This window comes from Salvia hispanica, chromosome 2 (genome assembly GCF_029641045.1).
Source record: "Salvia hispanica isolate PSC_SH4W2 chromosome 2, Shi_PSC_v1, whole genome shotgun sequence".
Lineage (NCBI taxonomy): Eukaryota > Viridiplantae > Streptophyta > Magnoliopsida > Lamiales > Lamiaceae > Salvia > Salvia hispanica.
The window spans coordinates 34,664,871-34,688,178 of NC_142693.1; the positions used below are offsets into that span (position 1 = coordinate 34,664,871).

Below are 23,308 nucleotides of genomic sequence, written 5' to 3' on the forward strand. Positions count from 1 at the left end.
AGCTACTTAAAGTGCTATTTATATTTTGATATCATAGTAATAAAATAAAGATCATACGATAAAATACAAAAAAAAATAAAAATTAACACTATGTATCCCTATGTTTCACCGTAATTGAGTTACTCCCTTCATCCCAGTTTAAGAGTAACATATTGCATTTAAGTCTGTTCCAGTTTAAGAGTCATATTTAGAATCTTCCATATTTGGACATAAAATTTTACCTCATTATTCATCAAAATTACACCCAAATATCATTATCTACGTAAAAATAAACCAAAAAAATATCATTATCCAAAAAGTCAAACTATCTCTTTTGACCAACTCACTTCATTTATTACACACTCCACCATCACACTTCATTTATTACACACTCCACCAATTTCTTAAAATCCGTGCCATAACTAATTCTCACTCCTAAACTGGGACGGAGGGAGTATTTTATTTCATGCACTCATTTTGGAAAAATGAATAAATAATTAAAATGGAGAAAGAGTAAAATAAAAGAGAAAATAATGTAGATTAGACATTCTCTATATTATTTTTTCTCTTATTTTACTTTCTCTCCACTTTAAGTATTTAGTACTTTTACGCCCTCTGTCACCAAAGAGTATGAACATTTGATTTGACATGTGTTTTAATGCATAAATGGAAAAGTAAGAGAGATAGAAAGAAAAAGTATTTAAAGTATTGTTAGGGGAGAATACGTCCTACCTTAGTAGAGAGAAATAAGTTTCCAAAAATAGAAAGTTCATACTTTTAGGAACGGACTAAAAATGAAATGGTTAATACTGTACTTTTCAGGGACAAAGTGACTATTACTTTTTTAAAACGAGTGCAGAAAATGAAATGACTCAACCGCCGCAGAACGGATGGGGTTTATTATTTTGGATCTTCTAATTCTCCAAACTAGAAGGTATATAGTTGAAATTTGAAAGGACATTATTCTAATCAATTAACATGATAATATGATTTTGATCCTCTAATTTTATTTTATTTTTAAAAAAAACTGTGAACAACAAATACCGCAATCGACAATTATACTAAGCAAGAATTGAAATCAAGAATCAACAACACACCAATTACGTGGTTCGGCCAATGTGGCCTACATCCACGGGAAAACTCGAGCAAATTTATTGATGATGAGACGAGATTTACAGAGGCGCACAAGAGCAGAATCTACACATACAATTCCCACAAGAATCTAAGCTAAACTCAACTAAAACGCAGTAGATGAGTTTACTAACCAATGCGAGAAACAATTCACTGATCGAGCTATCAACCGATCACCAAGATCCCCTTCCCAATCTTCTTCTTGACTGAGACACACTCTTAGCTCCTTCCACAGTGAACTCTCAAATGTATTTTGCGTAAAATTCTATTCTGCACACACAAGTGTGTGAGTTTATATACTCACACCCAATAGATGGTTTTAATCCCCTGTGATCCGGCTCACCTACACCTCACTTGAGTGACCAATATAATTGTTACTCTATTTGATGTTATGAGACGCACCACTGCTAACAAATCTCCACCTCGTATCAAACATCAATGTCTTGTTGTCCTGATTTTCCAAGTCCCTGTTCCATCACTTCCTGAGAACATTCACCAGCTCCATACAATAGACAAACTTTGAAGCTGGTATCACTTTGGTAAGAGCATCTGCCGGATTGTGCTCAGTAGCTATCTTTCTCACCTCTATCGTTCCTTTTCCAATCTCATCTCTAATGAAATGCAGATGCACATCGATGTGCTTGCTTCTATCATGAAATGTCTGGTGTTTAGACAAGCAGATGGCACTGTTACTATCACAATTCACCACCACCTTTTTCTGCATTACCCCAAGATCTTCCATGATCCCCTTCAGCCAAAAACTTTCTTTTACAGCATCAGTTAAGGCTATATATTCTGCCTCGGTCGTAGACAATGCCACCACAGATTGTAGGTTTGATTTCCAAGTGACTGCTGACCCATACATAGTGAAAATATACCCAGTCTGAGACTTCCTGTTATCCTTGTTTGAAGCATAGTCTGAGTCACAGAATCCTTCAAGGCAATCTCTGGTCTGATCTTCACTTCCTTTGTACATGATTCCATATTCTGAGCTTCCTCTGAGATACCTCAACAACCACTTTAGAGCTTGCCAATGGACCTTTCCTGGATTGCTCATGTACCTGCTGGTGAGACTAACTGCTTGAGCAAGGTCCGGCCTTGTGCAAATCATCACATACATTACACTTCCAATGATATTAGCATAAGGTATCTTTTTCATCAGTTCATGTTCCTCTGCAGATTTGGGACTCTGACTTGCAGACAGCTGAAACTGCTGCCCTAATGGTGTGGAAACAGTCCTGGACTCATTCATTTGGAACTTTCTCAGCAGCTTTTCAATGTAATGTTGCTGATTTAGCCATAGAGTCCTTCTTTTTCTGTCTCTAATGATGTCAATACCCAGAATCCTCTTTGTTTCTCCCAAATCCTTCATTTCAAACCTGCATTTGAGATCATACTTCACTCTCTCAATCTCATTGATATCTGATCCAGTAACTAACATACCATCCACGTATAAAAGCAAGAAAGCTACTGATTTCCCATCTTTCTTCTTCATATACACACAGCTGTCATACTTGGAACTTTCAAAGCCAATATTCCTCATATGGTGATCAAATTGCAGATTCCACTGCCTGCTAGATTGTTTAAGGCCATAGATACTTCTCTTCAATAAGCAAACTTTTCCCTCATCTCCTGGCTTGATAAATCCCTCTGGCTGCTCCATGAATATGCTTTCCTCGAGCTCACCATGTAAAAATGCTGTTTTCACATCTAACTGGTGTAATTCCCAATCATTCCTTGCAACCAATGCCATAAGAAGTCTGATGGAACTATGCTTAACCACTGGGGAAAATATCTCGTTGTAGTCAATCCCCTCTCTCTGATTGTATCCTTTTGCCACTAATCTGGCTTTATACCTGATTCTATCACCATCTAATGCCTCCACCTTTTTCTTAAATATCCATTTACAGCCAATTATCTTCTACATCAATTTTTTGGTAACTAGAATCCAGGTTTTATTCTTCAACAATGAGTCTATTTCATCTTGCATAGCCTTGACCCATTTATCTTTGTCTCTTGAACCTACTGCCTCCTTGTAAGTGCTTGGTTCAGTAGACTCCACCTCTTCAGCTGCACAAAACGCATAGTACACCAAGCTTGCATTGCTGTACCTAGCTGGCCTTTTGACATTTTTTCTTCTTTCTCTGTCCCTGGCTAGCTTATAACTTTGAAGATTAGTTTCCCCTGCAGCTCCACCTTCATCATCACTTACTTCATAAACCTGCTCTTCAGCTTCTGAGATTTCTTCCTCATCAGCCAATTCCTGATGGCCATGACCTTCCAGAAGCTCCACCTCAACTTGAGCATCTGAGTTTATTGAGCTCTTGCTTCCTTCAACTTCCTTATAGGGCATTTCTTTTTCTCTGAAAACAACATCTCGACTAATCACCACTCTCTGGTTACCTGGCTCCATTGACCACAGCCTATAACCTTTCACTCCTTTCTGGTATCCCAACAATACACACTTGAGAGCTCTTGGTTGAAGCTTCCCTTGCCTGATATGTGAGTATGCTCTACATCCAAAAGGCCTCAACATTGTATAGTTCCCATGGTGCTCATACCATCTAAAATCTGGAGTCTCATTGTTTATAGATGCAACAGGACATTTGTTCATCAAAGTAGCTGCAGTAGATGCTGCTTCTCCCCAGAACTTGTGAGACATTCCTGAAGATATTAGCATGCACCTAACCCTCTCTAGAATAGTTCTATTTGCTCTTTCGGCTACTCCATTTTGTTGAGGGTTGTTGGGGACTGTTCTATGTCTCTTTATCCCTTTCAATTTACAGAAATCATCAAACTGATGGGAAAGAAACTCCAGCCCGTTATCTGTCCTGAGGCATTTCAGACTAGATCCCTTCTCAACTTCAACTTCTGTGCACCATTCTCTAAATTTGCTGAATGCATCAGATTTTTCCTTCATAATGTACAACCATATTTTTCTAGAGTAGTCATCCACTATTGAAAGGAAATATCTACATCCACCCACTGAGTTGGTTTGAGCCGGCCCCCAAATGTCACTATGTGCATAATCAAGCACTGATTGTGAAGTGTGTTTTCCAGCAGGGTAGACTTGCTTCTTACTTTTCCCCAGCACACACACTTCACATTCTCTGGAGACCATTTTACTGTCTGCTTCTATAATTCCACCTTTAATGAGCTGATTGACTCCATCCATTGAAACATGCCCAAGTCTGAGATGCCATATGTCTCCATCTACTTTCTTTATCATATTTAGCTCATCAGAAATAACCTCAGCTTCCAAATAATACAAGCTATTCCATCTTTTGGCTATCATGACAACCTCAGATCCTTTCATAACCTTCATCAAACCATCTGAGGAAAGAAAAGAATAACCCTTGCTGTCAAGAGCCCCTAAAGAGATTAAATTCCTCTTTATTTCAGGAATATATCTCACTTCAGTGAGGATCTTTGCTGATCCATCTTTCATTCTGAGCCTTATATTTCCCATTCCCTTGACACTACATATCTGATTGTTGCCAAGTAGCACAGAACCTGTGGAGTGTTGCATATTGTGAAACCATTCTAATTTGGGGCACATATGAAAGCTGCAGGCACTATCCATAATCCATTGCTCACTGATATCAAATTCTCCCACATTCAGAGCATGAGCTGTTTCCAAAACCTGAGTGATATCAGCTGTATTCTGCCCTTCTGACTCTTCTTCCTTCTTTCTTTTCCATGAGTAGCAATTCTTTTTTAGATGTCCAGGCTTCTTACAATAATGGCAAGACCTTGTTTCTTTTTCATCCTTTTTCTCAGCCTTGCCCTTCTGCTTCTGCCATTTTTTCTTAGTGCCCTTTTTATCTGTGCTCTTAACATTGAGAGCCTCACTTGCTTGATCAATAGGTTTGGTCACAGAACCTTTCTGGAAATCCTTTGCTTTTAGAGCAGTAACAACCTCTTCATATGTGAGTGAGCTATCCCTTCCATACAAGATAGCATCCTTGAGTTGATCAAAACTCTTTGGGAGTGCATTTAGTAGCATGATTGCCTTATCTTCATCTTTTATTTCTCCATCTACACATTCCAGATCATCCACTGCTTTCACAAAATCATCCAATTGTTCCATGATTCCTTTTCCCTCAAGAAACTTGATCGAGTATAGCCTTTGCTTCAAGAACAATCTATTCGCAAGAGACTTCGTCATATATATCGATTCAAGTTTCTTCCAAACCGCAGATGGTGTTTTCTCCTTGCACACTTCCCTCAATACTCGATCACCAAGGCTGAGCATTATCGCACTGTGCGCTCTGTCCATCATATCGATTTTCTTGATCACTGTTTTATCCTCAAGATTCGCAGATTTATCCGGCTCCTCATATTTCATCGCCTCCCATAACCCTTGCTGCACAAGCATGGCTTTCATCTTCACTTTCCATAAACCAAAATCATTTTTACCCGTGAATTTCTCGAAATCAAATCGACCAGCTGCCATCATCAATTGCACACTTCGCTTCCCACAGACGGCGCCAATTTGTGAACAACAAATACCGCAATCGACAATTATACTAAGCAAGAATTGAAATCAAGAATCAACAACACACCAATTACGTGGTTCGGCCAATGTGGCCTACATCCACGGGAAAACTTAAGCAAATTTATTGATGATGAGACGAGATTTACAGAGGCGCACAAGAGCAGAATCTACACATACAATTCCCACAAGAATCTAAGCTAAACTCAACTAAAACGCAGTAGATGAGTTTACTAACCAATGCGAGAAACAATTCACTGATCGAGCTATCAACCGATCACCAAGATCCCCTTCCCAATCTTCTTCTTGACTGAGACACACTCTTAGCTCCTTCCACAGTGAACTCTCAAATGTATTTTGCGTAAAATTCTATTCTGCACACACAAGTGTGTGAGTTTATATACTCACACCCAATAGATGGTTTTAATCCCCTGTGATCCGGCTCACCTACACCTCACTTGAGTGACCAATATAATTGTTACTCTATTTGATGTTATGAGACGCACCACTGCTAACAAAAACAATATAATTTTATGTTTCGTAACCTGGCCATTTTAGAATAATATGTGTGACTTTAAAATTGAATAAGATTTAGTGCTACTATTTTGAATATATCATCTTGATGAATAAAATACCGTGCTCTGTAACAATCGACTTAGTTTTCATATATGCCCTGTTTTTTTAATACTACTCCATATCATCTTGCTTCTTTTTCTCTCTCTTCATTCTGCATTATTGTTGAGCTCGGGTCATATTTGTGTCTTTTGCATGATTTGAACTCTGCGGTTGCATTCTTTATCGTTGTAAATCCTGAAAAGAAAATTTTTCTTTTACGTCTCTCTATTTTCCATATCTATGTAGAAAGAACTCCATATCTTAATCCTCCTTTTCACTCTTATATAGTAGGAATAAAATATTGTGAGTTGTGGTAGACAAGTATAGCTCTTAGATTTAGTTTATATATATAGATATATACACTAGGGTGCCACCATAGTTATAGTGACACCATACCACCAATATACACCCTTAGATCTGGAAATCCAACGCTCAAGATTGAATTTAGCGAACAGAATTGAGATCGCTGTCTAGTGTATACGAAATTGCTGTCAGGGGCATTTTAGTCATTCCAAACAGAATCAAATTGGGGATATCCCCCAAAAACAGCGTCACTCTCCAAATCCGACTCTCTCTCTACCATACAGCGATTGCTCCCATTCCGCCGCATCCATATTCACAAATCGAAACCCTGATCCACTAAATCCCGCCGCCTCCGCCTCTACACCGTGAAACTTCGATTTTCAGCCACAACTACACCGTGAATCGCGTGATTTACGACTAACTTCTGGAATTTCGAACGCCTACAACAGCTAAATGGTGAAATCAGTTCACAAGGTATGTTAAATTGATTCCGTTTGGTGTTGATCGGAATAGGTTTCGAGAATGTTACTCCGTTTGTGTATGCAAATTTATGTATGTGTTTATTGATTTTTGTTCATGTTTCCTTGATGTTGCTGTGAGATTTAAGTATTATTCATTCAATTTATGCCTTGTTTAATGTTTGGATCTGAGGTTTTTGCAAAATTCAGGTTGATGTTTTGGAAACCTTAGATCAGCGAAATTTTAATTTGATGTTTTGAAATTTTGGTTGATGTACTGTAACCATCAATTTTGGTTGATGTGCCATAGATTTTTACATAATTAATCACGATTTGTGAGGTGTTGCTCGGTTAGGAAACCCTAGATAGTGAGCAACTGTAACCATCGATTTTGGTTGATGTGCCATCGATTTTTACTCAATTAATCTCGATTTGTGGATGATTTGGTTGTTGATTAGTTGTTAAAATGTAGACACTGAATGTTTTTGGATATTATTTGTATGATGGATGATATTTGATTGATGTTCTTGGTTTAATGTTGTGATAGAAGAATTATAATGACAAGAATGAGAACAAGAACTGAATCAGATGAGGATGAGGTTGAAACAAGTAATAGTGAACGGAATATGAATGAATAAGAGATTGAAGAAAGCAGCAATAACATGAATGAAGTTGAAACACAATCTGTACAATGAGGTTTAGGTATTGCGATACATCTTGCAGATTTCCATATTATATATTGAATTATTGATTGTTAGATATTGCAATACTGCTGATTATATATTGCAGTGCATCATTCACAATATTGCAGTATTGTTTATCACCAAATATTGCAGTGCATCATTTACAATATTGCAGTATTGTTGATTATAGATTGCAGTGCATCATTTGCAATATTGCAGCGTTGGTTATCATGATGGAAATACTCTCTTTTTTTGTAGTTTTGGTAAATGTTCTAGCTACAGACAAATCGCCCGAAAAGCAAAAGTGAATGTTCTAGAGCTGAAATGGAGTACAAAAGATGACACAACAGATTGTGGCTTTTATACAATGCGTCATATGGGAACGAAAGTCTTTGCAGCTTCTCGTGCCAAATATTGTAAAGCAATGATGTATAACAACGAAAACATGGCCTTTGATTGTGTGTTAAGTACTGTCTCACATCAGTTCGAGGAGGCAAAAAAGAGAGGACCGATAGATGTGGAGAAGATGGTTGTGGAGTACATGAAACCATAAACAATGAATGAACTCTTGGCTTTTTTGAACATGAATGAAATCTTGGTTGTGTGAATGAACTGTACTGAAACATGTAGTTTTGTAGTTTTGTTTTGGTGTAGACAATGTGGGTGACTTAATTTGATTGAATTTTTTTCAACAGTCGTTTTGATTTCAGTTAATTATAAAATGCTTGCATGCTTGAGATTAAATATAGGTTAATAATGTGTCTCTACATTATACAGAATATTTTTATTAGGTGCACTCCAACTCATATAGTCATATACTGCAACATTCATTAAACAAAACTGCAACATTCATTGGACAACACAACAATATAATAATGTAAAAATTTGTAATTTAAAAGGATTGAAGTTACACTTATTGCTGAAATGGAAGACAACCTGGAAACAATAGTATAAAATTAATAATTAATCCTTCTAGAAATAATAGATTGAAGCAAATAGGGTGGTCTGCAATCGTAATTTTGACTGCAATATGACGATACTAATACTGCAATGTACAATGTATAAGACTGCAATATGGTGATACTAATATTGCAATATACAATGTATAAGACTGCAATCTGGTAATGAAAAAATGAACTAACAATTTTATTTTCTCTTTTGTCAGCCTCAGTTCCTTGAGTCATGGTGACCTAATTGTCCACATTTTTTATACCGACGCAGTGGTTTGTTGTTCAACTTTATAACCTTCTCCTTCGTGGACACCAAACGGCTTTTAGAATCTCTTGCCGAACCTTTGGTCGACACAACTGATGGTGGTTGTACATCAACCACAGCTAGCTTTTCAATAAAATAGAAATCTTCAACTGTGTTACCCTTATCTGCTGAAGATAGTTCAGGGATTCTTGTCAAAAGACTCTTCCCAAGCTCATCAATTCCAGCTGAAAAAAAAATCAATGATCGCACTATCACCATCAAATTTTTTCATGTAACTGAAAAAAAATGTCAGCAGCTTTATTCTTTGAGTCCTGCTTTGGATCTAATGGAATTTCAGTTTCTCTCAAACTTCAAGCTGGTCCACGAACAACATCGGCTAACCTTTATAAAAGCCAAAGCCCTCATCTAATGTAAGGACTTTCTTACCAACATATGGCCAGAGTTCACTGGGGCATGCTGAAACACATACAAATACAACTGAATCACTGAGAAAACATGAGCTGAATTAGTTCAGATACAATTACCTGCAATATACAATAATAAGTAGAACAACAACATGTAATACATAAATCAGCAATTATTGCATACAAAATATGAAATACAGAAACAAAGCACTGCCATAAAATCATAGGTCAATATTCTGCATTAAGCCTTATGAAATAGAACACTACGCAACCATATGACAAAACATAAGCCGAATTAGTTCAGATAGTACTGACTGCAATATATAATTACATAAACAGCAAGATGTAATACTTAAAACAGCAATTCGTACAAACTACTAAACGGAATAAAAAACAGAACAATACTCAATCAAAAACTTCTCGTCAATCAAAATCAAAATCACAACCTACTCTTCAATCTGACAAAATCGGCAAACAATCCATCATTGAATCTAAATAATCCATATCGCAACAACACAGAAAATATTGATGGAGAATTGATAATCTGACAAAGCTCACATTCTGGAAAATCATCCAAATCAAAGTTGATAATCGATTCACCCATATTCGAACGAATTTGTGGAGTGAATTGCAGAGAGCACAAAAAGCGATTGCACAGGTGGTGTGATTGCAGAGAAATCGCTTGCAATTATGGAAGAATCAAATTGAATCGATTGTTTGATTGATAGCTCGAATTGAGATGAATTCAAACTGGATTGAATATGTCGCCGTGTAATTTGGATCTAGATATTGCAGAATCCATAATCAAAATCGAGATTGGTAGGGTGATTTGCAGCATCTAGCGTGAGTTTGGGTTGAGAATGATAAGGAAATTAGCGTGAATTGTGTGAAGAAGAATTAGAAGAGAGAATTCCTATTATGCCCTTCAGCCTTTAATTTGATTAAAGAAAAATAAAATGAGCCGCCACATGGCAGCTTTGCAATCGTCCGATTTTCAGATCCTAGGGCTCCTAATGGTGGTATGGTGTTATATTAAATGGTGTTGTCATTTTAACACAACCCTCTATATATATATATATATATATATATATATATATATATATATATATATATATTTATAAAAAGTTTAAACTTTAAACTCAGAATAATAAAGAAATGAAGTGCTACTACTCCTTCCATCATAAAAAATACTCCCTCCGTCCCAATAAATATGAAACGTTTGTTTTTCGGCACGAGATTTTATGTAGTGTTGGTTTGTGAGTTGAGTATGGAGAGAATAAAGTAAGAGAGGGAAAAAGTAGAGATGATGCTTTTTCTATTTTAAGAAACGTTTCATTTTTAGTGGGACAACCCAAAAATGAAAACGTTTCATTTCTAGTGGGACGGAGGGAATACTAGTCTTATTTCTGGACGGAGCACATTTTAATGAGAAATTGATAAAGTAAAATAAAAATATGAAAGAAAATTTTCATTTTTAGAATTCAGACTAATTTTTATGGATATTCCAAAATGACAAAATGAAACTATTTTTCAATATCTTTTTCATTTTTAGAATTGAGACTATTTTTTAATGGAGGGTTATTTATCCAAAACATAAAATAATCTGTTTAATTCGAAAATGTACTAACCCATGGACCAAATCTCTAGATAGTACTCCCTACTTAGGTAGATTAGTGGTTAGATGTTCCGACCAATCTAGAAAGAACTTGTTCCATTTTTTGCCAAATTGATTGACACTTCTTAAAAAGAAAATTGTAGGTAATTGGAGGAACATTCTTTTTTAATTGGAGGAACACTTATAGTTACGGTAATTGGCAAGTGAAGTTTATCTCACAGCATTAACATAAAGTTGGATCTTATTACTAACTCTTAAGCTGGTCTTAAAGAAAGTAGTTACTTGACTAAGATCCCTCAGTTATAAGTATTCTATTCTATTTATTGACACGTGACAATGTATGTCAATGGCCATGTCAATATATATCAGACAGTGATATTTGAAAGAAAAGATTTAATTTCCCAAAAACATAAAACAAGTAATCCTACTAAATTAAAATTGCCAAGCCACGACATATGATCCGTTTATCCTACCTACCTCTAGTAGAGTTTGAAATTTGAGACATTCATTATTAATTAAATTGCAAGTAGAGGGTATCTAGTAAATCGATTCTATGAAATAGACAGTTACTAAAATGTGAATCCTTGCAGTTGATTTGGTACGTAGCTCAATAATTACCAATACCCCAATAATTAATGATACTACCATTCAGATTTTGTTTCAAATACACACCATTTTAAGATAGATTCCACCCGATATGATTCTTGGTTATTGTGTTCTTTTTATTTGTATGTTTTAATTAAATTTTGAACTTGTTAACAAAGTTTATTTGCGCCAAACTAGAGAATATAATTATTTTTTAGACCGCGCGTATTGTCATTTTATTAGATGAAAGCTAGTTATTGGAGATGATAAATTCAAAATTAGAGTTATTATTTTTGATGCATGATAACAACTCGAATAAGATAAGATACAAAACCAAAGACTGAAAATTTTCAGATTATCAACTTTTTTAGAGTTTGCACAATTCAATGCTAGCTCGAGATTAGAATGGAATCTAAGAATAGTACTGCAAGGGTAATATTAGGATTCATATATATACATACCTATACATCTTAGTGCTCTTAAATTCAGCCTAACTTTCATGCTCAAGACTGGGCGCAGCTGGGCCTAAAAAGCCCACCCAATGGAGGGTTAAAGTTCACCAAATGAGCCCTTCGCGTCTGGCCGACTAAGCCATTCGGGCTAAAATTCTAGGAGATCAAGCCTATGTCATCTCCCAAATTAGGAAATGAAGTATCCAATAAATTTCATGTGAGCTAACTACTACCAATTTTATGTCTAACTCACGCTTCCAAACGTACCAAATACTTCCTCCATCCCAAATAATTGTCACTTTTTTTCATTTTAGTCCGTCCCACAATAATTGTCATACTTCATTTTTACCAAAATAGCAAATAGGTCTCGCATTCCGCTAACTCACTTCACTCACATTTTATTATAAAACCAATATAAAAAAAATGGGTATCACATTCCACTAACTTTTCCAACCAACTTTTATTTATCTTTTTTAAAACTCGTGCCTATAATAAGAGTAACAATTATTGAAGGAAAGAGGGAGTACAAAACACGCTTATATAAACACAAAACAAAAGCAGATGTGTACATGCAACTCATGAGCTCCCTATCCCTAATACTATGCACTGCGGCTCTAGGGTTTCTCATCCACACCATCCTCTCACGGCGGCGGGGGGCGAATTCTCGGCCGCTGCCGCCCGGGCCGAGGCCGTGGCCGGTCGTGGGTAACCTCCCGCAGCTGGGGCCGAAGCCGCACCAGTTGATGGCGGAGCTGGCGCGGGTCCACGGCCCACTAATCAATACGTCAGATATATGCATAAACATGAATAATTATGATCAGAAATATTTACCTTGTGATTCAGATGCGTTATGTGGTTCGAGCGAGGAGTAAAGTTGCAGGGAGAGAGAGTGGAAAAGCATAAAAGGTGGGGATTTGGGGTTTATAAGTAATTAGGGTTTTTTCAGAATATAATTTGAATTAATTAGGAATTTGAGGGTGAATATAAAGTGATGGCATTTCGCTGCAATCAGTACATGAATGGAGGCTCAGACTCCTCCCAATCAAAACCTCATTGGCGGCGCGAAGCTTAATTCTCTCCGCCATGATTGGCGCTCTGTGTTTATTATAGTACTAATATTTATATACTCATTTTTGGTGTTTATATTTTTGCAATGGACGTTGAAGATTGCATTTGTATGAGTTGTGTGCATATTTATTCAATGATTGTCTAATGTCTATGCTTACTCATCATTACAATTCATTTGTTCTGGTAATATCATACGACTTGATTAATTGATACTCATCCTTGGGGCCTGAATTCCATTTCTAGAAATTTTATTCACCATCTAAGTTGTTAATGATAGAAGTCCTTTCGACCATTTGCGGTATGCATGATTTCCTCTTTAGTCGAAGAGATTGATTTTTCAAGTATTCGCAGGTATATGGACGACGGGGAGTTTGGTGTGTTGAGTGACATGCCTAATATTTGAAAGAAAGCTTCTTATAAGTTGTTCCGGAAGCAGGTTGTATTCCCATTTCTTTGGTCTGCTGTGCTTAATCCAAGATTCAATTTCGACTTAAGAGTCATTTTGAGATTTTTGACACCATGCCATTTTAATGCATTCATATGAATTGAATTTCCCTGGCTTTAAGGTTCTTTATAATAAAGAAATAGTTGTATTTAACATGCCAATTTGAATATCAGAAAAGTGCTTTACTTGGTTAATACACCTTAAACAGTAAATTTTGCCTCCTCTTGCAGTAATTTAACAGTGTTCACAAGGGAGTGATTTTAGTATACAACCAAATGATATATTTCCTCTGCGCCTTTCTCCACAATGTCTATGTGTAATTTATGAGATGCTTTTTTTTTTTTTGCTTTAGGAGCCTGACAGGGGAAAACTATTGAAAACATGGTACACATCCTTTTTCCTGGAAAAACACATATGACCTGTATAGGAAGCCCTTGTATCACTGTATTATCTATTTAGAGTCTTGTGAGTTTTGAGGCAGATGGTACCAAAAGGAGTCACTCATCCATAATATTGCAAAAAGTTGCTAGTTCATATGTTTCTGGAATGTATGATAACTTACCTTATTCTTGTAGAATGCATAGAATAAAATTAATATCTGAAAACTGATCTCCAGGTTGGAATTTTGACTAAATATGATTAGGACATGTAAAGCTATGAGGTGTTATTTTAGAGGGGCAAGCAATAGTCCATTGGCTCAGTTTTCTTTCTCTTCTGAAGATGGCAGTGACAGCGGCGACTGCGGTGGAATCCCTGTTTTTACATTTTGTTCAGTTGCTTCTTTTGGTATTTGCACTCTTGTCAACTATTTCTGCTAGAAATTTCGTCAAGAAATCATTGTTCTTGTCTGTTGTTGATTAATAAAATCATGCTGCAACTTTTTTTTATTTAAATAGATTGAGTTATTTGGGGCATACAAAAATATTCTATCCAGCCATAGTTTCCTTTCCAACTATTGTTCTGTCTATATCCTGAATCTGTCTTACTGCATTCTTTTGTTTAGCTCTTTCTTGCATTCTAGTTCCACACTGAAAAAAAAAATCATCTCGAAACGTTGAACTCTTATTTATGCTCTTGGTCTGATTATATTTCTTATTAATGTCGTAAACCAAATTATCTGAAATGGTCACAGAAGAGTTAGCATTGGAGTTTGCCGAATGTTAATATCTGAGTTGAATTTGAAGGTAAACTGAATTCTGGTATATCACTTCGTAAGATTGAATTTCTTTGGTCTTACTTACCTCTTTCTTCATTATCATCTGAAACTCCCTGCTGCAGCGGTTGCTTGTAGTAGAATTCATGTCCATCCACGATGAAAAAGTTGCAGAAGCCACGGGATTGCAATGGTCTGATGAACTCCATGAGGGAGAATTTGATGATTTGGCTACATTGAACTTTGACTCTGCAGAAACTCATCAACCAAATCCTCCATCACTTAGAAATTGCAACTCATCTACTTCAAGCATGCGAACAAAACAGCAGCAATATAGCTATGGTTTACACTTACAGTTGGTATTGGGTTCACTTCAATACGGCAATGTGAATATCGAAGTGTACATGTAAGCGTGTATAGGTCTTGGATATATCCACGCTGATCCAAACGTGCGGCACCTTATTCTTATCTAGTTATGTGTCTATGCTATACAGATTTACATAACGACCTGGCTCGCAGAGGCGAACATAGACAAATGCAGGTTAAATCAAAATTACAACCGTCTCGTACTCTTCTAATTGCTTGATTTCCAGTTTCTGGAACATTAGTTCTCTTATCATGATCTCTACATATGTTATTAGTTGTCTCCAATCTCCATGATGCTAAAATGAATAGTTACAATTATATTCTTGTTATTTAAGTTTGTGATTACATTGTTAACACATCCTCTATCCATGATGTTTTAATTTACTAGTTTTTTTCAATAAATTTGGTGATATCTGTATTATCAAGAATAAAAATGTCAGTGAGTTCGCCATAGATGGAAGCAACAACTGTTCTGTGATTGATTCCTCTCATTTCACGGGGTTATAGTTGGTATACAAGATTGAGGAGATATTTGGAGGGGAGATGCATGTCGACTTTCTTGAAACATCTGCTAGATGACAAATTTGATTTCTGTTGCCTGCCAACTAGCGCAGGTTTTATGGAAGAATGTAGGAGCTGGTTGCTCTCTTTATTCTCTTGTTATGTGACGTTTATTTAGATCGTTATCCTATCCGAGCATATCTTGTTCATATCATCATACAAACCATTAAGGTCAATGCTTGGTATGATGAAATAGTGATTCCATTTTCCATTCTATTAATTTGTTTAATTATTACTCCCTCCGTCCACAAATAATAGATCACTTTGTGTATAGCACGGGTTTTAATGTAGAATTGGTAAAGTAAGAGAGAAGGGGAAAAAAGTAAGAGAAAAAGTAAGAGAGAAATAGTATTAGTGGAAGTGGGTAAAAGCATTAGCAATGGAGGGCCGATGGGAGGGCCTTCCCCATCGGCCTCCATCGGCCCCCCATAGTGGAAAATGGGCCACCGAGCGCCCCCTCCCTCTCTCCCCCATATGGCCGATGTATCGGCCCTAGCCGTTGAGGATCCGATCGGTCCTCTCACCTATTTTTTTTTTCGATTTTTTTTTCTATATATATCTCCATTTCCCATCACTTTCACACCATTCCTCCACTTTCCAACACTTTGGCCACTTTCCATCACTTTCAATACAACGACGATTTGCGTATTCTATTTTAATCTCGTTGTATTCTATTTTCCAATCTTGCAATACAACGACGATTTGCGTATTAATATTTTTTTGCATTTAAAATTATTTAATTTGACAACATAATAAAGATGCAAGTGCTATAAAATTAAAACAAAATAAATGATGATGTGGAAATGAATTGGAAATGGGAAGGCCCTATGGGAGGGTCCTTCCATTGCTAATGCTCTAAGAGAGAAAGAGAAAAAAGTAAGAGAGAAGGGGAAAAAGTAAGAGAGAATCTTTCCATAAATGATTGTGATCTATTTTTTGTGGACGATCAAATATGGTAAATATACTTTTTATAGACGAAGGGAGTATAATTGAATGAGTGAGGAAATAGATGAAAATTCACAAGAAATGCAAAGAAATTGACATTTCGTTATGTTCTTCATTCCATTCCATCTCAGCAAGGCCTAAGTGTCAATTCTATGAGAGTTTTTAATCGTTAAGCAAAGGCAACAAAATTTGATTGTGTAAGCAGTCCATAATTAGAAGGTTTGGATTGACTTTGAGCTTTTGCATTCTTTATTGTTGTAAGTTTATAATGTGAAAAGAATATTTTTCCTTTTACGACTCTCTAGATTCCATATCTATTTATAATGAATGATAAATACTCCCTCCGTCCCAATAAATATGAAACGTTTGCTTTTCGGCACAAGATTTTGTGTAGTGTTATTCTGTGAGTTAAAGAAGAGAGAGTAAAGTAAGAAAGAGAGAGAGAAAAATAGAGATAAAGTTATTTTTATTTTAAGAAACGTTTCATTTTTCATGGGACAACTCAAAAAGGAAAACGTTTCATTTCTAGTGGGATAGAGGGAGTATTACGCTTAGATTTAGTCTTTTTTTATACAAAAGTTTAAACTCTGAATAAAGAAATGAAGTAGTAATATTATTTATCCAAAATATAAAATTAAAAAAATATGTTTTAATTCGAAAGTTTACTACCCCATGGATCAAATCTATAGATTCTACACCAAGAATTCAAAATTGTGATAGAAAATATAGTTCTTGGATTTAGTCCCACAATAAGCTTGCTACTTTTGCGAAGTAAGACCATCTTCAATGGTACACTAAAATCTAAAATGAGATAAATATTAGTTCCAATAGTACTCCAAAACCAATCTCATTTTTGATCTTTTTATAATAAAAATATCTATTTTTAGATTTACACTAAACTCAAACTTAAATTTTTTTAAAATTTTGTGAGTTAAAAAGACATAATATAGAGAATACTTTTAATTTTGAATTTAGTATAAATGGTTAATAAACAATTATATTTGACGTGATAATTATATTAAAATGAGTTTGAGTCTAATATAAATTATTGGAGATGTGTAAGTAGGTACTACTCCTACTTAGGTAGATAGATGTTCGGACCAATCTAGAAACAACTCATACCATTTTCTGCCAAATTGATTGACACTTCTTGAAAACGAAAATTGTAGGTAATTGGAGGAACATTCTTCTGTAATTATCTAATAAAATACTCCCTTCATTTCAAGGAAGATGACTCATTTCTTGGGTTGCACGAGATTTTATGTAAATTTATTTTGTGTGTTGAGAGGAGAGAGTAAAGTAAGAGAGAGGGAATAAAATAAAAATAAATGTGTTTCCATTTTAAGTAATGGACCATCTTAGTTGAGACAAACCTAAAAGGAAAGTGAGTCATCTTCAATGAGACGGAGGGAGTAATAAAGTTATAATTACGGTAATCGGCAAGTGAAGTTTATCTCACAGGATTACGATACAGTTGGATCTTACTTAACTCTTAATTAAGCTGGTCTTTTTGATAATTAATTAAAGGAAGTACTTGATTAAGAATTTAAGATCCATCAATTAATTATATTATTGACACGTGATAATGTATGTTAATGGGCATGTCAACATATGTTGTAACTAAATTTAAAAGAAAAGATTAATTTTCCCAAATACTGTACATAAAAACAAGTGATCTTACCAAAATACCGTAACTGGTAACAAACTTGCCACGCTATGACATATGACCCGTTTATCCTACCTACACTACTAGAGTTTGAAATTGGAGACATTAATTCATTATTAAATTGCAAGTGGAGAAACATCTTATCTAGTTTAGTACTAAATCGATTCTACTATATATATATATGAAATTGGAGTACTAAAATGTGAATCCTATTCCTATGCTTATTGCAGTTGATTGATAGCTCACACCTAATTCTTTTATTATCATCTAAAAATACCATGTATACCCCAATAATTAATGATACTACCATTCAGATTTTGTTTCAAATACACACCGATCTTTCTAATTATTAGAGAATTAACATTGAAATGTAAAGAGGACATGCATACCACCGTTATGGTTCTCTGTGTGTTTTTTATTCGTATGTTTTAATTAAATTTTGAACTACTTGTTAACAAAAGTTTATTGCACCAAACTAGTAGAATTAACTTTTAGACCGTATTATCTTCTTATTAAATAAAAGTTAGTTATTGGAGATGATGAATTCAAAAATAGAACATACAGATCGTATTCTTTATGATGCATGATAGTAGTATATAAATTTTATTTTATTTAGTAAATATAAATGAAATAACTTTTCTAGGAGTAAGATACAATGAACGAGATAAAAACTAAAGACTGGAATTTTTCTGATTATCAAAATTTTGTAATCGTTATAAATTGCACAATTCAATGCTACTTCGAGATCGGAATCTAACAATACTAGGATTCAAATGTATACATACATATGGAACTTAGAGCACTTAAATTTAGCCTAACTTTCATGTTCGGGCTAAAAATCTAGGAGACCAGTCTATATATGTCATCTCACAAATTTGGAAACGAAATATCTAATAGATTTCATGTGAGCCAACTACTTCCAATTTTATGTTAAACTCACTCTCCCCTAATGAATACAAACACACTAATATAAACACACTTAGCCAATTGATTCTCTCTCCACAAAACAAAAGCACACGTGGACATGCAATTCATGAGCTCCCTATCCCTTATACTATGCACTGCGGCGCTAGGATTTCTCATCCACACCATCCTCTCACGGCGGCGGGGGGCGAATTCTCGGCCGCTGCCGCCCGGGCCGAGGCCGTGGCCGGTCGTGGGTAACCTCCCGCAGCTGGGGCCGAAGCCGCACCAGTTGATGGCGGAGCTGGCGCGGGTCCACGGCCCCCTCCTGCACCTGAAGATGGGGTTCGCCCACGTGGTGGTGGCGGCCTCCGCCGCCGTGGCGCAGCAGTTCCTCAAGGCGCACGACGCCAACTTCGCGAGCCGCCCGCCCAACGCCGGCGCCAAGCACGTTGCTTACAATTACCAGGACATGGTGTTCGCGCCGTATGGGCCGCGGTGGAGGCTGTTTAGGAAGATCTCGGCGCTCCACCTCTTCTCCGCCAAGGCCCTCGACGACTTCCGCCATGTTAGACAGGTGAATGTTAGAGAGAATCAATTATATTGACTTTTTTTAAAAAAAATTAGGCAGCATTTAGTGTTGTGAATTAATAGAGGTGGAAAATATGAGTACTAACAATTTGTTAGGTGATGATATACTAATTGTTTTCATAGATTAATCCATTAGGAAATTGGTGTAGGCTTTAAAAAAAGTTAGATAAAAATGGTCATTTATTTTTAGTGGGGTAAATTGCTGAATAAATCACGATGAATGGTCAAATTCTTGGTATATGATTTAAAAAGTTAGGTGAAATGGCAATTTTTTTAGTGGTGGGTGACGTATTTAAATCGGAGTGCACGTTTCATTGCTCGAGAGACTAACTATAATGTAATCATTTTTTATAATTTACTTATTTGATAATTTATTCTCTATATTATTAGATTGGAGTTGGTGTCTTAACTAAATACTGTATATGTATTTACACAGTAGCTCTAAAATCCAATTGAAATAAATCTAAAACTGAGAATCTAAAATTTTCTCATTTTTTTTCTTTTTTTCTTTTTTGAATAAGATTCACGCTTTTGGTATGAACTCTTGTCCTCTCTAAATAGAATGATGATAATAGTATATTTTGGGTAGCTACAAAGGTTTGATAATTGATTACACATTTACACCAATCGTCTCATCCAACTGTATCATTTAATTTCGATTATTAAATAAAATGAGATTGTGGTATACTCCATATAAACTACTCGTATTATGTCTCTCACATCCAAGTCGAGCGGGAAGTAGTAATATTTAGTAATCTTAGTTTGAAAGTAATGGAGTATTAATTAGATTTAAACATGATTAACTAAAGTAGTAATTAGATTTAAATATATAGAGGGACTACTTCACAATTATTTTGAATAATAAAGAAATAAAATAAGCTCTACCGACGATAATGTGCTCTATTATTGCTATCTTCAATTATTCAGGAGGAAGTGGGGATTCTCTGCCGCGCCCTAGCGGGTGCAGGGCAAACGCCGGTGCGCCTGGGACAGATGCTGAACGTGTGCGCCACGAACGCGATATCGCGCGTGATGATGGGGAAGCGGGTGGTCGGTCACCACGTCGGCGGTGGAGACGAGAAGGCGGAGGAGTTCAAGGCCATGGTGGTGGAGCTCATGGTGCTCGGCGGTGTCTTCAACATCGGCGACTTCATCCCGGCGCTGGAGAGATTCGATCTTCAAGGCGTCGTGGCGAAGTTGAAGAAGCTGCACACGCGCTTCGACAACTTCCTTACCGCGATCGTCAATGACCACAAGATCAATGACCAGAAAAAAGGACACGTGGACTTGTTGAGCACGTTGATATCGCTCAAGGATGGCGAGGACAGTCTCACCGACACGGAGATTAAAGCATTACTTTTGGTATGTCACTAATGTTGTTCTCTCTGTATCACTATAGTTGAATCGTATATTTTTTAATTGATCCAAGATACTAGTTTGATTTTTTTTTTCCTTTTAATAGTATTCTTTACTACTAATGTTTTTTTACACGTGCTCTAGTGGCATTTTAATATTCAACTTTATTAATCATACCATTCCATTTTCTTACCCCATTAATTTTGAGTTTATTGCATTAATATTGATTATAGTAATTTTCTTGTAGAATTTCTTTACTGCTGGGACAGACACAACATCGAGCACGGTTGAGTGGGCTATTGCCGAACTCATACGTCATCCTGATATTCTGGGCCGAGCTCAGCACGAGCTCGACTCAGTTGTGGGTAAGAACCGGTTTGTGACCGAGTCAGACCTACCTCAACTCGTCTATCTCCAAGCCGTGATCAAGGAGAACTTTCGGCTCCACCCATCCACCCCTCTCTCTCTTCCGAGAATCGCGGAGAATAGTTGCGTGATAAATGGATACCACATCCCCAAGGGGTCTACACTTTTGGTCAATGTTTGGGCCATCTCTCGCGATCCGGAGCAATGGGCCGATCCACTTGAGTTTCGGCCCGACCGGTTCCTGCCGGGTGGGGAAAAGCCCAATGTCGATGTTAAGGGCAATGATTTCGAGCTGATACCCTTTGGGGCGGGCCGTAGAATTTGCGCGGGTATGAGCTTGGGAATAAGGATGGTCCAACTACTTACTGCAACTATGATCCATGCGTTTGATTTTGACTTGGCTAATGGGCTTTTGCCCCATAAACTGAATATGGAGGAAGCTTATGGGCTGACTTTGCAACGGGCCGAGCCCTTGATAGTGCATCCCAAGCCCAGATTGGCCCACCATGTCTACAAAGCCTAATTTGTGCTTTTATTTAAGTTTACCTATGTTCCGTATTATGGCCGTGTGATACGCTGGTAATAATTTGTGATTTGAATTCTTGCATTGCAATGATAATTTATAAATTATTTAATAAAATATAAAATTTGTTGTATAAGATTGATACTATAGTAGTAGATTAACTATAATACCAATTGCATTGTAAGTTTTGAAATGCATAATTATGAGAATGAAATTAATACGAGCCCGTCAGTAAGATATTTCTTCTCCACGAACAAGTTTGAGGTTCAAGTTACCCACATGACTTAATGCTTATGTGTTGAGTGAGTCTCATGAAACACACAGGGACAGATATAGCATTAAGCTAGAAGGGCAAATGCCCCCTGCTCATATTTCACTACACATATACATGTATAACTCACTATAGTTTTTAACAATCTTCCATTAATTGCCCATTTATCAATTTTTAACATTTCTTCATGTATATTTTTTCTCTATACTCTGAATTTCTGACTCCATCCCTGAAAACAGATATATTGGAATGAATGAATCTGAGTTAAAATTATCTTACATCCGTGTAATTATGTGCCATCGTCTTAAATGAAGTTATTGTTCCTAATTATATTAAACTTTCATATATTATCAGCCCAATTTTATTTTGCAACTTTACAAGTCAATAAATAACAAGGCATCGAGACATGTACCTTAAAAATCAGTATTCAAAAGCATGGCTATCAACAACAATCTTGCAAACAAATTCAAATGTATGCATATCATCATTCTGCTTTTTCTACTTTAACTTTTGCATTATTCTTTTCGCAGACAATCAATAAATCAAATTTAAGAATCCCAACTTTTATTTGAATTGGCACTATTTGCCCCTACTTTTTCTTCTCCCCAAATAAAAAAAAAAGCAACGAACACTCCACTCCATTTCACACTCCACCAAAATTCCTTCTCTCTCATGGCTGCTTCTTCTCTGCTTCTGCTTTTACTAGTGCTTCTCGCGATTGCTGCATGCTCCAGTAAGCTCACATGGACCAAAACATTTGATCTGTATAGGAAGCCTTTTATCACTGCAGATGGAGCCAAACAGTGGTGGACGCAGAAATTTTGGTCAGTAGGGGCTTCACTATATATACTCTCATTATCTACGAAAAAGAGTACTACGAACGAAACAGGTTTTAATGCTTATTGTTATTGGAAAAGATAAAGAAAAACAGTGATATAGTACAATAAGAGGGGAGAAAAAATGGTGGAAATATTTCTATAAATAGAAACAATATTAATTTTGGAGAATATGCCAAAATAAAAAAATTAGACTTTTTGTTGTAAACGGATGTACTCCCTTCGTTCATGATTATAAGTTCACATGTGACATGGCATGAGTTTAAAAAATATACTCCCTTCGTTCCCCATTAATTGTCCACTTTGATCCCGCCACGAGTTTT

At 36.2% G+C, this 23,308-nt stretch overlaps 1 protein-coding gene and 1 long non-coding RNA gene across 2 annotated transcripts; both read left to right on the forward strand.

Moving 5' to 3' along the window:
• Positions 1-12,525: 12,525 nt before the first annotated feature.
• Positions 12,526-15,274, forward strand: LOC125211723 (uncharacterized). The gene is made up of 3 exons (XR_016135678.1): positions 12,526-13,439; positions 14,065-14,632; positions 14,727-15,274. It is a non-coding gene; the product is annotated as an uncharacterized LOC125211723 (long non-coding RNA).
• Positions 15,275-19,039: 3,765 nt separating this feature from the next.
• On the forward strand, positions 19,040-22,014 carry LOC148932261 (flavonoid 3'-monooxygenase-like). The gene is made up of 3 exons (XM_089065495.1): positions 19,040-19,619; positions 20,561-20,995; positions 21,237-22,014. Exons 1-3 carry the CDS (start codon positions 19,164-19,166, stop codon positions 21,876-21,878), a joined length of 1,533 nt encoding a protein of 510 aa, XP_088921621.1. The 5' UTR covers positions 19,040-19,163; the 3' UTR covers positions 21,879-22,014.
• Positions 22,015-23,308: the final 1,294 nt, after the last annotated feature.